The 15,801-nt window shown below is 37.9% G+C and overlaps 1 protein-coding gene across 12 annotated transcripts in view; it reads left to right on the plus strand.

Moving 5' to 3' along the window:
• The window catches only part of PTPRK (protein tyrosine phosphatase receptor type K), a 381,645-nt gene that overhangs the window by 283,523 nt on the left and 82,321 nt on the right, over positions 1-15,801 (plus strand). For all 12 annotated transcript variants that reach the window (XM_071437018.1, XM_071437032.1, XM_071437039.1 and 9 more), the window contains exon 8: positions 6,246-6,548. In XM_071437018.1, coding sequence (XP_071293119.1) covers positions 6,246-6,548 — 303 coding nt within the window. The remainder of the gene's footprint in view (positions 1-6,245; positions 6,549-15,801) is intronic.

A 15,801-nucleotide genomic window follows, 5' to 3' on the forward strand; every position in this document is an offset into this window, starting at 1 on the left:
TGATAATTATGCCTTTACTTCAAAGCTGTCTTTAACTCTACTTGGAATTGGTCAAAAATCTGCCAGTTACCGACAAGAAACTTAAATAGAATTGGCAGGAATTATTCTGTCATACAGACTGGTTTATGAAAATCAGACTGAAATGCATGACATTTTGGGGATGTCTGAAGGATCTTCCTGTGTTATCATCATATTGTTAAATAATGGAGTTATTGGTAGTTAATCTGAACTAAATTCTCTTGGACTTTTAGGTTAATAATCCTTGAAACTCAGGGGCTTCATCATGGATATTCTAGTGCAGCTCACCTTACCTAGGGATTTTTGTTAGCTTTGTTCATAACATAACTTAATTACAGTTTGCTCCTTTGACAACAGCACATTACCCCCAAAAGTGCAGAAGTAATCACTGTTGATGTGCATAGTTCTTGCTGAGGCTGTGTCTTGAAATATTTAATTCTAGTTTGGTCCTTTTTAATGAGTCATAAACTTCTCTGTTCAGCAGTCCTAACCAAGTTTATGATGTGAAGAATTTAGTAGCTATATAAAAAAATCCTTTCTGCCTGATTCATCATTTACTAACAACAAAAGTAATAATTGAGAGCAATGCAGCCAAAATGAGCAAGCAAGAAACCTTTGTTTACTGTTTTCTTACTGCCCTTCTGACAGTTATTCCTATGTGGGTTGTGCTTCCTTCAGCTCTTTTCCCTCTTACATTTCTTCGAGGTTCTTATCCGGGGTCTTTCAGAATAATTCTTCACAGCAACAGGACCCTAACTCCTTTGAGTTTTGGGAACATTTTGGTTTTATAGGACCTTGCATGAACTGAGAAAGGAGCAACAATCACGGTGATATCTTAAAATAATCCTCTTTATTTCCCACATGCCAAGGAAAGAGTTACCCTGGAAGAGTCAGGAGAAGCCACAGGACTAGGAGGCTCATGTTCTCATAGAAGAAAAGTCGGGGAAATTCCAGTGGCTGTTCAGACTGAGAATATTGGAAGAAATATAAGGGCTTCTTTTTGTCTACATAGTTTTTGTTTTAGAAGGCAAGATAATTAAAGTAGTCTTGGTTAGAAACAGTGTGCTTTAAATTATGGGGTTATTACCTGTACTTTTTAAATAATGGCCATAGATTTGCTTTTCTATATGAGAGTTTTCATTTAACATAGGTCTTACATCTCTCTGTGGTTCCTTAAAATGGAGAAATTATCACACCTTCCAAGTCTCGTTAGTTTTCACCTCCAGTGTCACCAATGTAGGCCACCTGGTTTGCTTTTAAACTTGACAAACTTGAATTCCAGTCATTGTGATTAAAGCAGAAATTGGAAGTCAGCTCCTCAGTGTAATGACAGACTAGAAAGAGTTCAATGGGGAGGAAGGATCCAAAAGCCAACCCCAATTAAAGAACTGAATACACAGACAGGATATGCTGGTTTTTGAGAAGCACCATCTTTATCTGAAATGTTTGTGCTTTAAAATTTGTCCAGTCATTTTCCATTTCTGGTTGCTTATCAGAAGATCTAATTCTCCCACCTCTGCCAGGTATGTGCAAATTAAACTGTCTTGCAGTCAATATTTGAGATTTCTGAGGAAAGGCAGCAAAAGCAGAGCACATGTCACACTTTGCTAGCCTCTTTATATGGGATTTTTTCACAGCTTTTGGGACATCTGTTTGTCTCTGACTGACAGCAGGCTAATATGTATTATCATTAAAAAGTGGTTCTGAGGAAATGCATGCTCTCACCTTGCTGCTTCTGCAGCTGTGAAGGCTTTTGTTTTCACTCCCATCTCTGTGTAAGTGAAGATAATCTCTACAAAGAGGCTTGATATTGGCCTGTCATATCATGAGTTGCTTATCAAGCACTAAAGAAATTGAATTTAATTTTATCTGTTATATCTGGAGAGTCTTATTAAATCATCCTGCAGTTAAGAGGTTGTATGGGGTCAACAGGTTTGTCTCTTTCACCATCTATCCCTCTATTGTTAACCTTTGGAGAATTACTAAAATGTTCTTTATTTTATCACATAAGGTTGGGTTAAATCTTCTTGATCCAGAAATTGTTGTGATTGAGTGCCACATGCATGTAATTCTTTTGCATGGTTTCTGGATAAGGATTGAGCACTCAGTAATCTGTACAAATGTAGATATCTCTTATCATTCTGGTTTTTCTGTTGTTTTGATATTCTCCCAATGCCTCTGTTTTTAATTGGTTCAATGAGGCTAAAACCAGTCAGATTGGATAATAAATCTGAGTCAGCAAGCACTTGGTACTATTTGTGGGCCAAGACACAAAGCAGGGGTGAGGAGGAGGGGGATAACAGGGATGGGTGTTGCCAGGTGTCAAAAGCAAAGGGCAGAGGGAGAAGCTGGCTGTAAGTAGAGGTGGAAATGGGATGGAGGTCACAGCAGCAGCCCATGGGCAGGCAAGGTCTGGCAGGAGGGAGCCTGTCATCATTAGAGGTGTTGACAAGAATCTAAAGGTCAACCTTGCCACCACCACCACCAGTTCCTCTATATTCTTTGTTGCTGGGTTTCTGTTCAAAGACCTAACTCTGCCAGCCAGGATGTTCATATCTAAGGGCTTGAGGCAGTCACAGGATATTGAATTTCCTGAAACAACAGAAGTCCTCCATACTTTCTGCTGTCACCACAAAAGAACTCCCTCCAGCCTTTTATCTGATGGAGAAAAAGGCTTGAAAAAATAAATAAATTATGAATATCATCTCCCAAAAAATTTAAATTTTAAATGCAAGATTTAATGCAAAACAAAAAGAAATGCTGTTTCAGTCAAATTTGAAGCTCTCAATCAAGAAATCTTTCTAAAAGAATAAGCCAAATTATTGTTTTTTAAATAATATGTCCTTATGCTCAGATACTCAATTAGTGTCTGAGCACTATTATGCTTTTTCAAACTTGTTCTAAGAAAACCTTTAAAAAAACACCCACCAAACCTCTTTTTAAAAAAGGACTGGAGTGTAGGATTGGAGTTAGAATTTGGGTGGAAGCACTGGTGCATACGTTGTACATGAGCTCTATGAATTGCTGCAGCTAGGTGTCTGATGGCCACCAGTGACTTGGCAGCTGGGTTCAGCTTTCTTGTGGCCCTGGCAGTAATTTGCTTTGTAGCCTTGAACAAGCTATTAACCTTTTTTGTGCCTCTTTCTCTTCACAGAAACGTTTAACACCACTTAGATGTCTCATAGGGATAATTGGTAAATTAACGTTTGAAACATATTAAGTGCCTTCTGCCATCATTTCTGACACTCCAGTGGACAGGTTAGGGATTGAGCAGGTATTCTGAGAGCATCTTATTTCTTCTCTCTTTGTCATAGGGTGCCTATTTGACACAGATAATTCAACAAAGTAAGAACTCATGTGCTTGAAAGTCCATGTATTTTGGATAAAAGTTCTCGACATGACTTAAAGAGGAAAGATACGGAGAAAACTGGGAAGACAAGACGTGAATTGAATAATTGGGATTTGCAGTACTCAAAGAGTATCAAGAAATAAGAAGAGAATGCATTAATTGAAATAAAATCCCTGTAGGACTAAAGAAATGTTTCAGTGAAACTCAAACCCTAAATTGTGATGGGAAATGGAAAAAGGAGATGAACACTATTTGCTCCCATCAAGATCAAAGCTATTCTTAATGAGATGGTTGAGATCTTTGGGAAGCCTACTCAAAAATTCAATAGTGCTTTATCTGAGAAAAGTAATTATTCGAAGATTGCTTTTTACTGAGGTGTTACAGATGGAGACTTTGTGGTGTGGTAGTTTAAAACAATTGGTCTTTACCTCTAGAGATTCCCAAGATGAACATTGCCCAGAAGAAAGAGTAAAATTGTGTTTTTAAAGCATCGTTTTAGGAGCAGTGGGACAGTTGGCAGAGTTTCTAAAGCTGTTGAGAGACTCTGCAGACTTTAATTACCATCTCAATATTGCAGAAGTTGTTTAATTTCTGCCAAAGAAGGGAATAGTTGTGAGAAAGTGAGATCACACTCTGTCTTTCATTCTTTCTTTTTTGACAGGTGAATAAAGAATGCATTTCAGTATCTCCTCTGATGCTGTGACACATTTGTAAAATTTGCATAGAATTGTAAAATAATTTTTCTTTAAGTTTAACAAAGCTTTTCTTTTTTTTCTTCTCTCTTTAAAGTGCTGTGCAGCACAGTGTAAATGCAGTTTAAGTCTTGTCATGAGAGATGCAAGATGAAAATGTTTTCTGTCACTGATTGGTTGGCTTCAAACTATTGAGTTTCAGACTTCACGGTCAGACACCAGGTGTTGTTTTATTTCCAATAAATTTCGCATTCAGGTTTGAATTCCATCTCTAGTGGGAGTGGTTGAAAGCACAAACTGGAGTAGGAGAACAAAGAGGAAATGACTAAAATGAGAAAAATCATTCAATTTCAGAAGGAAAACTTAGCCTATAACACATTTCCTTGGTGAAGGATATGTTTCTCTTCTAGGCCTCAAACTCTAAATCAGAGTATGTATAACTAAGTTTTGCACTGTCATTCATACGAGAAAAAGGCTGATTTTGTATATATATACATAAACATGTATGTATATATGTATTTGTCTTAACAGTTCTCTTCATTTGTGGCACTTGAGTGTGTTCAGTTTTTCCCCAAGTGCTTGCAGTAGCCAAGAGAATACTCATTCTTTGAAGACCCTTGTCAGCTCCTTCAGTAGATCTACTATATTGCTATTTTTTTTTCTTTTGATGACCACCTCACACCTCTCTCTACTTGCTAAAGCACCAGGCACTGTTTTCTCTATAAAACTCGGTTTTTTCTCCTTCTCTTCAAGTCTCTTATCTCTCAAGGACCTTTTCAATGCTATCTTTCAGTTTCAAATGTCTATTGTTACAGTACACTGTGTTCAGAGAGCTACTACCCAGGAAGTCGTCTTATTTAATTGCATTTTTCACTGTATATCTGATAAAGAAACTTAATGGCAAAGGTAATATATGTGCTTGTTTAAAATGAAGAAAGGATAGATCATGGCAACAAATAGGTGTAGTTTCTAATCCTTAACATTCATCATGTTGCTAGGAATACCTTTATGTTATATTTAGAATTCTGTTGTTTTGATGTTTGAAACTAAATGTTTGCAGTTTGTCTGGCAAACTGCATGCTGAATACATTACACTGATTCACATTTCCTTATTTCAATATACCATCTGTGCTTTTGGCTGATTTTTGCCTTGTTGGAACTCTTGCAAGTTACAAAGAACAGTTATACGCAGAAGGAGAAATCCTATATTTCACTTCCTTGAACAATCTTGACTGTTTTGACCTTAAACCAGCAAGAACACAAGACTGAAGCTGTATCAATCACAGGCTTTATTTCCTCTGGTGAGGAAGCATGTACTAGCAAGGTATATTTTCAGTGAAACTCTTGTATATACAGACATGGTCATGATTTTCATTGTGTAATCATTTTAATTAAGTTCAACGATAAAAGTTACTCTTGCATGAGGAATGAATGCACTGGAGAGGCAGCGAGAGATTGATGACAGCTTGGGGAGCATCACGTACTCTGCTGGTGCAAATGCACGTGGGGAGAGCAGCTGAGCTTGGGGAGCAGGTCAGAGATCACCTGCTCAGAGTAATCATGGTTTTGGAGGAATCAGGATACAATGTGAATATCCCAAAGCACTTTTTTGTGCTATTTCCAAGGGGTTTTGCTTGAATGAAGAGCTTTATTGCTAAAATAATAAACACTAATTAATATCTGCATCGTTTTTGTAACTGCTAGTTTAGTAAGGTAATTAGTATAATTAGTATACAGCAATGCTTGCTGGCATGATAAATCACGATGTAGTAAATGTTCACTCTTTACCACTATGATGTATTATCTAATTTACACAGGTAAAAAAAAGGAAAAGGGTAAGGGGGAAATCAAGAAGGGAAGCCAGTAGTGACAGCTGTGTGGCCTTTTGGTCACTCTCCTTGCATCTGTTGCCTGTATTCTCAATTGCTTTGAATTGCTCCACTGATAATTAACTATTCTCACATTGCTGTCTCCATCACTGACTAAAGCCAGCAAAGACAGGACAAAGATGAATGAAGTAAAAAAATTTAAGGAGTATTTTCTCCTCCTGTGCAAAGGATGATACATGCCTATTTATTGGGTGCTTCCTTAACTCTCAGGTTCCTGAATGCACCATCTACCAGCTACAGTTCGGTGCCAGATGAAGAATGTTAACATTGTTTTCTTCATTATGCCCTATTTTCTAGAACCGATGAGAACACCCAAAACACTGAAGATTGCTGAGATCCAGGCCAGACACATTGCTGTGGACTGGGAATCTCTGGGGTACAACATCACTCGTTGCCATACTTTCAATGTCACTATATGCTACCACTACTTCTGTGGACACAATGAGAGCAAAGCAGACTGCCTGGACATGGACCCCAAAGCACCTCAGCATGTTGTGGATCGTCTGCCTCCCTACACAAATGTCAGCCTCAAGATGATCTTAACCAACCCAGAAGGGAGGAAGGAAAGCGAGGAGACCATTATCCAGACAGATGAAGATGGTAAGTTAAATGTTCTTATGGAAATTACATCCAAGTCCAGTCTAGGCAGGTGAAAGGAAATGACTTTGTATGTTACAATATGTATCGTGAAGGGTGGACGTTCTCTTCTATTAATGTATTAATTAGCCCCAAAATGGCAGCAATGAAGGTATTATAGCTGTCACCCCGCATATGTGGCCAAAGCTGTCCATGCATCTCAAGTCAAACTGGATTTCTGTGTCTCTTTCTTTTCAGAAAAAGGGGGATGGTTTCCCAGTCTTTCAAATACTGTGTTAATACAGGTGATGAGAAACACGTAGTGGTGTTAGACTTCTTCACAGTATTGGGCATAGTATTTGAAAATTAATTCTGTATATAATATTTAAATATTGAGTTCAGTGCTTAAAGACTCTATTCAAGATTTTAAACTTCTATAGCAAATATATTTGAGCTAAAATTTATATTGCAGGTCTCAGAATATAGTATCTGCTAACTATTTGAAAGCCCCCTATCAAATTAAAGTAATATTTTGACAACTTGGGAATTAACTCAGTGATCCGTATGGGTCCATTCAACTCCAGATATTCTGTGGTTCCTCTTTAAAATGCTTTCAACAAAGTTTCAACAAGACAGTTGAATTTACCTCAGTTGTGAAAAAATAGACAATAGATGTAGACATGTTAATGGTTACACATTCAGAGGTTAGGCTATGAATCTTGGTAAAAAAGATATGAAAATAAAAAATTATACTTTTCCCTAATAATATTTAAAATGTGGTAACAAAAACAATTTTTTGTTTCTTTTTCTTATGTTTACATTTTGTGAAAATACTGACAACAGATACTTCCATAGGTAACAAAAATAGAATACTTGGACTAATGTAAGACTGTAGATAAACAAAAAGGTAAATTGAAAAAGCTAGTGTGTTTACTTGCCTGCAAAATAAATGAATGGGAAATATAGCTTCAAATAACAGTCAGTGAGTCTGGTAGTGCTGTTTTTCCATACATTTTCAATTTTATGAGAAATAAAAGAGGAATATATTTACTGTTGCAATAAAAATAAAAAAATATTAAATAGGTAGAATATGAGGAGCTGTAGAAACCTATAGACACATAGATGCATCATATGAAGACTTAGTGACAAGTACTGTATGGTTGCTACTTTCCTTGAACTTAAAAAGAGTAGTAGTGATATTGTTAAGTCCATGGAAAATGGATTTTTTTTTCCTTTTTACCTGGGTTTTCAAAAAAGGTTGTGGTTTCCAATGGAAACCTTTATCTTGTTAGATGTGTAGAGATGGCAGATGGTCACTGTGTCAGTACTTGCCAGGATCAGAGTCAAGTGAGAACTTTGTCTCCCAGTTTTGTTGTGGATTTTTCTTGGAAGATGGTGCACATAAGGCAGGTTTTTGGTCTCAAGCTAACACACCAGTGTGCTCTCAGTGAACTTGAGTCGAGTTGGCTTTGGTGTCACAAGTAGTATAATACAGAAGAAGCCTCACCCAGTGAACAGAAGTTGCCAGGGTAAACTGATTGAAGCAGATGTTGTTTTCACAGAGGGACTAATACATTTTAAAAGGTATCTATATTTAGTTGTGCTGGTGGTAATAATGCTTGTGACCTGAAAATAGCCTCCTGTGAGATTTACTCTGTGAAAATATATTGAGATTTTAATTTTGTGTTACTGATTGATTGAAAGTCTATGTGCCATGTCTTCAAAGTTTGGGGCTTGCAGACAATGTACAATACTGAGAGCTTCACACCTGAATCCTTCCTTGAGCTCTCATAGCAATAGTAAACTAAATCCTGTAGCTGACTGCTTATGTGTACAATGGTAATTTAGTTCCAGTCTCAGTGATCAAGTATCTGAAACTATTTCCAAGCACTGTTTGAAGCCTAAAGTAAGAATTGGACTAAGATGAGAAGTCCAATTATGTGTGTGATTCTGTGCCCTACATTTCATGTGTGATGAAGCTGCACTGTCTTCATGGTTTTTGCAGGTTTCTAGAGTAAGCATAATTTTAATTATATCATGGAGGCATTATCAGTGATTCATTTTGGAGAAGGAATATAGAGGAAATAGAGTGTTGCTCTGCATTTTTGCAAATAACATTAGTTAGAAATAGCCCCTGATGACATGTTTACCTGAAACTGTGCACTCATGTTGTATACTTTTCATAAATAGAAACTTTGAATACTCCAGATGACAACGGATAATTAAATTTTTCTATGTTTTCTGTAGTGTGGGATTCTTTCCAATGCTGTGTTTTTTTTGGTTTTTTTTTTCCACAAGGTACTGCCAAATAAGCAAAAACTTCATAGACTCTTAGAGTTTGAGATGCCTAGGCCATGTTTTCCTGTCTCTCTTCCCCTCTACCATTTCACCCTCATCTTCTGGTTTTTGTCATACTTCCCCATGCGTCCAAGCTTCCCTTTTGTCTCTTCAGTTGTTGTTATGTTTTAACCTTTCCTTTCATCTCACTATATCTTTCATGTCAATTCCTCCCTTCTGCTAGGATCTTTAGACTTTTCTGAACTTCTAGGATTTTCCAAAAGCAGAGGACTTTGGACTTTTTGAGGCTCTTCTGTGGGACAGGAAGGATCTCTGTTTGTCTTTCACAAAGGCTCACATTTATGTAAGGCTGTGCAGCTGGGCTGGGGGCCTTTCAGAAATGATCCGTTCTGTCAGAATGCTGAGTGTTAACTCAGTTGCATATGATACCTGGAACAGAATTAACTCAAGAAACAATTAGTAGGAGAATGAGATAAGATTCAAAAGCTGTGCTTCGGATCTTTGGAGCCATGGCTGACCAATGAGAAAAGTTTTAATAGCATGTAATTACAGTATCTGCAAGATAGCAAAGCCCAGGAAAACCATGACAGTCTGAAAACAGTCTTTCTATTGACCAGAGCTAGATCTGAATACTTGGCAGTTTCAGTATTTCTATTTAGCATGGGAAGATGGAATTAATCTTTAAAGTATATTTTAGTACTTCCAGGAAGTTGTATTCCATGTAAAAATAAAACCCCTGAATGAGACACTGTTAAAAAGTTTTGCAAAAAGAGGATGAATACAGGGAAATTTGTGTGTGTTTTAAAAGCTAAACATTTTTCACTTTGGGGAGAAACCACACTGCTACTTAGGTTTGGAAAAAGCTCTTCTGAGTACACAGGCACTTGGCATTATCTGTGCTATGACAGGGACTCAGTGCTTTTCATGACTTGTACAGAAGATGTACACTGTTTGAAGAATTTGATAAAGGAAGTAGAGGAAGGCTCATGCAACCTGGGGCTGCATACATGCTGGGCAAAGACAGTGTTTGGCACTTTGAGACAAAGCACAATAACCAGCAGTGAATTTATCACTTAGCATGAATCATCAGCGTGCACATGTTCTTGGAGCTGCCTGTTGACCAGAGTGCTGCCAACTCAGAGGGACCCTTTGTAAAAGCAGTGGATGAATGGGATTAAAGCAGATAAATGCTTCCTTAATTTTTAATTGGAAACAGATGCAAAAGGCAGTGGATTAACAGGAGTAGTGACATTAGCCCTGAGAGAGCAGCTACAGAGAAAGCAAATTGTGTAGCTCAAAGTGTTCAAAGGTTTTATAACCAGTAAGGGAGTGTGTCATCTAACAGTAGGCAAACAACTAATTGAAAAGGATCACTTGGAATAGGAGAATCCATTTTGGGGCTTAAAGTAGAAGAGAGCTTTGGTCTGGGGCAAAGCATGTGCTCATTGGACATAAATGAGGTCCCCTGATCTTTCAGAGTCTGTGGCTTATTCTGCCCCATGCAGAGATATTGAGAGCTATGATGCAGGGTTAAGACACCAACTATCCAATCATTACTCGTGCTCCTGGGAGAGCTCCAGCAGGCTTGCCAGTCTGGGGAACAGCAGAGGAAGAGGAAATGTTATAATTAGAAGACAAAAAAAAAGAGGAAGAGTGAAAGGCTTTGCATACTATCTAAATGTGTGTCCTGACTTCAGCTGGGATAGAGTCAATTTTCTCCCTAGTAGCTGGGACAATGCTGAGGTTTGGATTTAGTATGAGAATGATGTTGATAGAGCACTGATATTTTAGTTGTTCCTAAGTAGTGTTTATACTGAGTTGAGGACTTTTCAGCTTCTCATGCCCTGCCAGCAAGAAGGCACAAGAGGCTGGGAGGGGATGCAGCCAGCACATCCAGCACTAAATAGGCCGAAGTGATGTCCCATACCACAGAACATCATGCTTAGTGTATAAACTGGGGAGAAACCTGGCCAGGGTTCACAGCTGGGAAAACAGCTGGGCATCAGTCTGTGAGTGGTGAGCAATTGCAATGCGCAGAATTTGTTACATATATTCTAGTTCCTTTATCATTGCTCTTCTTATTATTTTCTTCATTGTTTTCTGCCCCATCCAGCTGCTGAGGGAGGAGTGAGAAACTGGCTGGGTGGAGCTGGGTTGCTGGCTGGGCTTAAACTATGACACTGGGGCTGGAAAGGAAGTGTCAAGGGGAATATGTACACCACTGTCAATATAAAATCAGGTTTTTTCCCTAACAATCAATAGTATTTTTGTTCCTTACTGCAAATAGTCTAACTTGAGGGATTTCCGAAGAAGTAATTTTTGTCACCATCTTTTCTGCAAATGCTCTTATGGTAAAGACCAGTAAGAGCAGTTCTGGTTTTGGTTTTCCTTTCTAATAAACAAAATTTGCTTTTATTTGAAACTTAGTCTCCAGCTGTAGTAAAGTAAAAATAGCAAATCCCTCAGAAAAAGCCAATGGAAAGGTGAACCATTTTCATTTCTGGTTACATTTGAACAGTAGAAGAGATTAACTGTCACCATCTCCTGAAAATAAACATCGACTTTGAGAGAAAGGCTGTAAGATTGCTGCTAATATGCTGCCCTTTTTGATTATAACAAAGGAATTTTTCCCAATATAACCCTACATTTTTCTGTGCATAACTTTTGCCACAGAGCATAGTAATTCTGTGCATGACTTTCACAGAGTATAATAATAATAATAAAAATACTCTGTTTACATACACTTTCATTATTTTGTAGCAGGAAAACTGAAGCAATATAAATTCATTTTTATAGTGGTTGGTGTCAGTTAATACATTGTTTTTTCAGAAGTAATGTATTGTAATATAAATTTCCTGTTAAGTCCATGTAGAACAACATTTAAGTAACACTATTTGTGAATAACAATTTATTTGTCACTGGGACATAATTTAATGCAAACCTATTGGTCTAAAATGAATTGGTGTGATGTCAGATTGATGGTTGGTACTTTCATTATGCATAGTATTTATAAAGTCCATCATTCCACATGCATATAGAAGAAAAGATTATCAGCTATTCACTATATGAATATATAGTTTTATTAAAAGAGCTCTGGAGATGCATGTAAATCATGAAAGAAGAGCTTGTGTTGTTTGCACTATAAAACCTTGCTGAGATTCCCTTTGAATTTGTTTTATCTTACTTTTTCATATATATGCATTTTGTGTTTGTATACTGTTTTACTGTTTTGCTTGATTTGGTTTGTTCTTGCTTAAATTCAAAATCTCTTCTGATATCCATATAGTTAAACCCACCTAAATTTTTTCACTTCTTCAGAAGAGTGTAAATCCTGACTTGTTGGAAGTTCAGCATAGAATAATGCATGGGAAAGGAAGTGTGTTTACTGTTGCTGTCACTGAGAGATGGTGGGGTCACACTTCACAAGGTCAGCAGATCAGAATCTTTTTTAAGAGTGGGTGCAGAGGCCAAAAGGTCTGAATTCTACTCGTCTAGCATCTACTTATACTTTTTGAATTATTCAGATGATTATGTTAAGTAACATACTTCACTTTAACACACTTGTAATAGTCTTGTGTGATTTGATTTAAGTGTAAACTGTCTGTAAGTCCAAAGGAAGGAGTGGGAGCTCATGTAGGAAAAGAATGGGATCTGGGAAGTCAGCAAAAATGTGCTGTGGTGAGTGATGGAACTTCTGGAAATGCTCACACAAGCCTGAGGAAAGCCTTTGCTGCTGTTTGTGAGGAGTTTTCTAGAAGCTATTATCAACACAGGGATGACATTTACCTGGCTGGTTTTGACCCAAGTCCTTGCTAAATATCATGCAAAGGTATATTGGGTCTGGCTGAGCTGGAGCTCATTTTCTCTGCGTTGGTGCCCAGGAAGGAGCAGATAACACCCCAGGGTTCTGCTGCTGGGCAGGGCTGGCACTGCGTCGGTGCTGACTCCCAACATTCTCCCCCAGCAAGAGGCTGGGAGTGGGCAAGATCCTGGGAAGAGACACAGCTAGGCCAGCTGACCCAAATTACCCATAGGGCTATTCCATGCCATATGATGTCAGCTCAGATGTAAAAGCTAAGGGAGGGAGAAGGAATGGGGGAAAATTCTTTATTTTACAGTTTTTGCATTCTGGAGCAACCACTGCACATGCTGAAGCCCTACTTCCTAAGAAGTGGCTGAACACTGCTCACTAGTGGGAAGTCGAGATTAAATGTTCCCCTTTGCTTATGCATGTGCAAACTTTTGCTTTTTTGGATTTTTTTCCCCTTTTTAGTTATCTGCCTTATCTCAGCCCACTAAATGTTTTCCATCTTGTTTCCTCTCCTCTGTCCTGCTGAGAAGAGGAGTGAGAGAGCAGCTTGCTGGGCACTTAGCCTCCAACCAAAGTCAATCCACTACAAAAGAGAAGGCTCTTACCACTCTTTTGGAAAGGTGAAGTTTAAGGAATTTCTGAGGTCCTTAGTCTTGCTGGGAGTTGCAGGGAATAGACAGCAATGGCTACCTACATGGAGAAATGTAGTTTGAGTCTTCAGGGTAGGGTTACCAACAGGTTACCTTGCTCCTTGTCCTTTTGTTGGTAGGGATTTTTTTTTTCTGTTTTAGAGATTTTTTTTACTATTTTTGGTCTTTTTAACATTTCTGTTTGTAACAAATACTGATCTAATAACAAAGACATAAAAGAACAAACAAAAATGCTAAGGAATTATTTTGACTAACCTGAAGATAGTCTGTTCTTTAAACAAATTCACTTACTTCTGCTTTTCTCTCTCTCCCCACTCCCTTTACCCTTTTGGTAAAGCAATGCAATTAAAAGACATTTTTACTGTGGCTAAACTGGAAAATGGAAAGGAAAAAAAATAACTTCAGACCATCACAATATGTTCTTCAAACTAATATTAATTTATATTCCTTTTTCTGGGCACTTGAACTTTTATTTATCTTTTTTTTTTAATTCCAGTTGTGTTCTCAAATTATTTAGTTTAATCCCTACATTAATTTTTATGAATTTGTGGTTGAGGGATGAGGTTTGTGGGAATTACTGTTCTCTTTCTCTAGATGCTTGCACTCTTTTTCTTTATGACCTTTTTGAACTGGGATTCCAAGCAACCTGTTCATTGCTGTGATATCTTCTGTTCTTTTACCCTTCCCATGCCAGAGGGAAGAGAAGCTAACTGGGATCACATAATTCCAATCACTTCAACATTGCTTCTGCTGCCTTAAGCATCAACCTTTGTATTGCAAGAGAAGAAGAGAGTCATGGAATGAGATGAGCCTAGAGGCTTCTCTCACCTTGGTGTTTAAACCAAAGGTGTAGGAGGATTTATGCAACCATCAAATGCAGAGCCCTACACCCAGTTTCAACTGAATATGAAACATTTCTTTTTTTAAAGCACTTTACAAAAAGTATTTTGCATGTTTTTGAGCAATCATGCCTATTTTCTTTTAACCTCAGAAACTTTGATGTGGTTTAATGTCAAATTTTATACACTGTGTACGTGCCCTGGTGCGTACCTGTGTTCTTTCCCAAACGCAGATGTACATGCACGCACAAAAAATTGTGCATGCATCTCCCAAGGAAAATGTCATGTGGATCAGGGTACATTCATACCTCTTTTGAGATGTGAGGAAATACTGTAGGGTATTCCCCTGAAAAATGAAACATTGCCTACAGGAAGTCTCTCAATGACAAACAGCACAGAGGGGCTGTCACTGCATGTCAGCCTTCATTCACTGCTTGGTATGTCCTGGGACCCTGAAGAAAAGCACCAGACTGTGATTTTAGATAACTTCTCCTAGGCCTTATGGCAGTTAGATGAACATGTTTTGTGAAGCTCTCACCTGTTTACTTCCGGGCTGTTTTGACTACTTAAATATATTATTAATGTGCCAAGTTATGTTGATTGTACCAAGGATAAGATCATCATTTATAGTTTGCATGTTGACTGAAATAAATTTCATTGATGGGAGAGACCACTCACACTTTCCTGCTGCTAGCACAGCACCTGGTGCTTCCTTTGATCCATTGGATTTTAATTTATTTTTGCTCTTTTTAAAACTTCGGTCTGCTTTGATAATGAATATCTAAGGGGTGTAATGCATAAGGCTTACTGAAAGTTGCATTGGAGAAAATAGGCTTATTAGAAGGAGACAGAAATATATATCAATATATTAAACAGAAATGACATTTTAGATTGAAAGACTGCAAATTTGAACAACTTTGTCTCTTTGAGGGGGAAGGTGTTTCATTGGGTTCAGAGTTTCTCCAGGTGGTCCCTTATGCTCACCCCCTTCTTTCAGCATGTGTGTGCTCAAATCTAGGTGAGCTGCTCTGATAAAAAGGAATTGTATGTGTAGGCAAAAATATCTTGTAAGCTGTAATGGGAGATAACTAAATGCTCTTGCCCGGTGCTGATGGGATTACTAGGTGCTGTGAATCACTTGGGCAAAGAGGCCTAAGGTGACATTTCAGACTTGTTATTACACCAGGGATATTGGTTTCGTTTTTTAAAAAAAAGAGTAGGGTGATCTTGGTGTTGTTCAGCTCAAAGCTTTGAGAACATCTCTTATTGGAAAGATTTGAAGTAAGCAGTCTTGATCCTTCTGCACAGGAGGAGGTCAAAGGCTGAAAGAAATGGCAGCTAAGCTTGTGTGTTTCCCCATGTTCAGCCCTCTCTTTTAAATGAGGTTTTCTTCTAAAACAGCAAATCATAAGAAGATGTGATTGAAAACTGTTTTGTAAGAATTTCTCTCATTTGGAAGAAGCTGTGTAACAGAAACTCTTCCCTGCCTTTGATTTTTTTCCGTTTAAAAGAATTTTAGAACCGTGTAGTCCTTGTCCTAAGATACGCTTATTACAGAGTTCAGTGATGTTCCCTGAAGTTGTAATCTAGCTTGAACTGTTTCCCCTGGCTATACTATGAGACAATTTGACTTTGCATGGAGTTTTGAAAACCGTATGTGGGGATAACGTTAATGTTTC

This window comes from Agelaius tricolor, unplaced genomic scaffold, assembly GCF_023055355.1.
Source record: "Agelaius tricolor isolate 1412-34295 unplaced genomic scaffold, bAgeTri1.0.p SCAF_1, whole genome shotgun sequence".
Lineage (NCBI taxonomy): Eukaryota > Metazoa > Chordata > Aves > Passeriformes > Icteridae > Agelaius > Agelaius tricolor.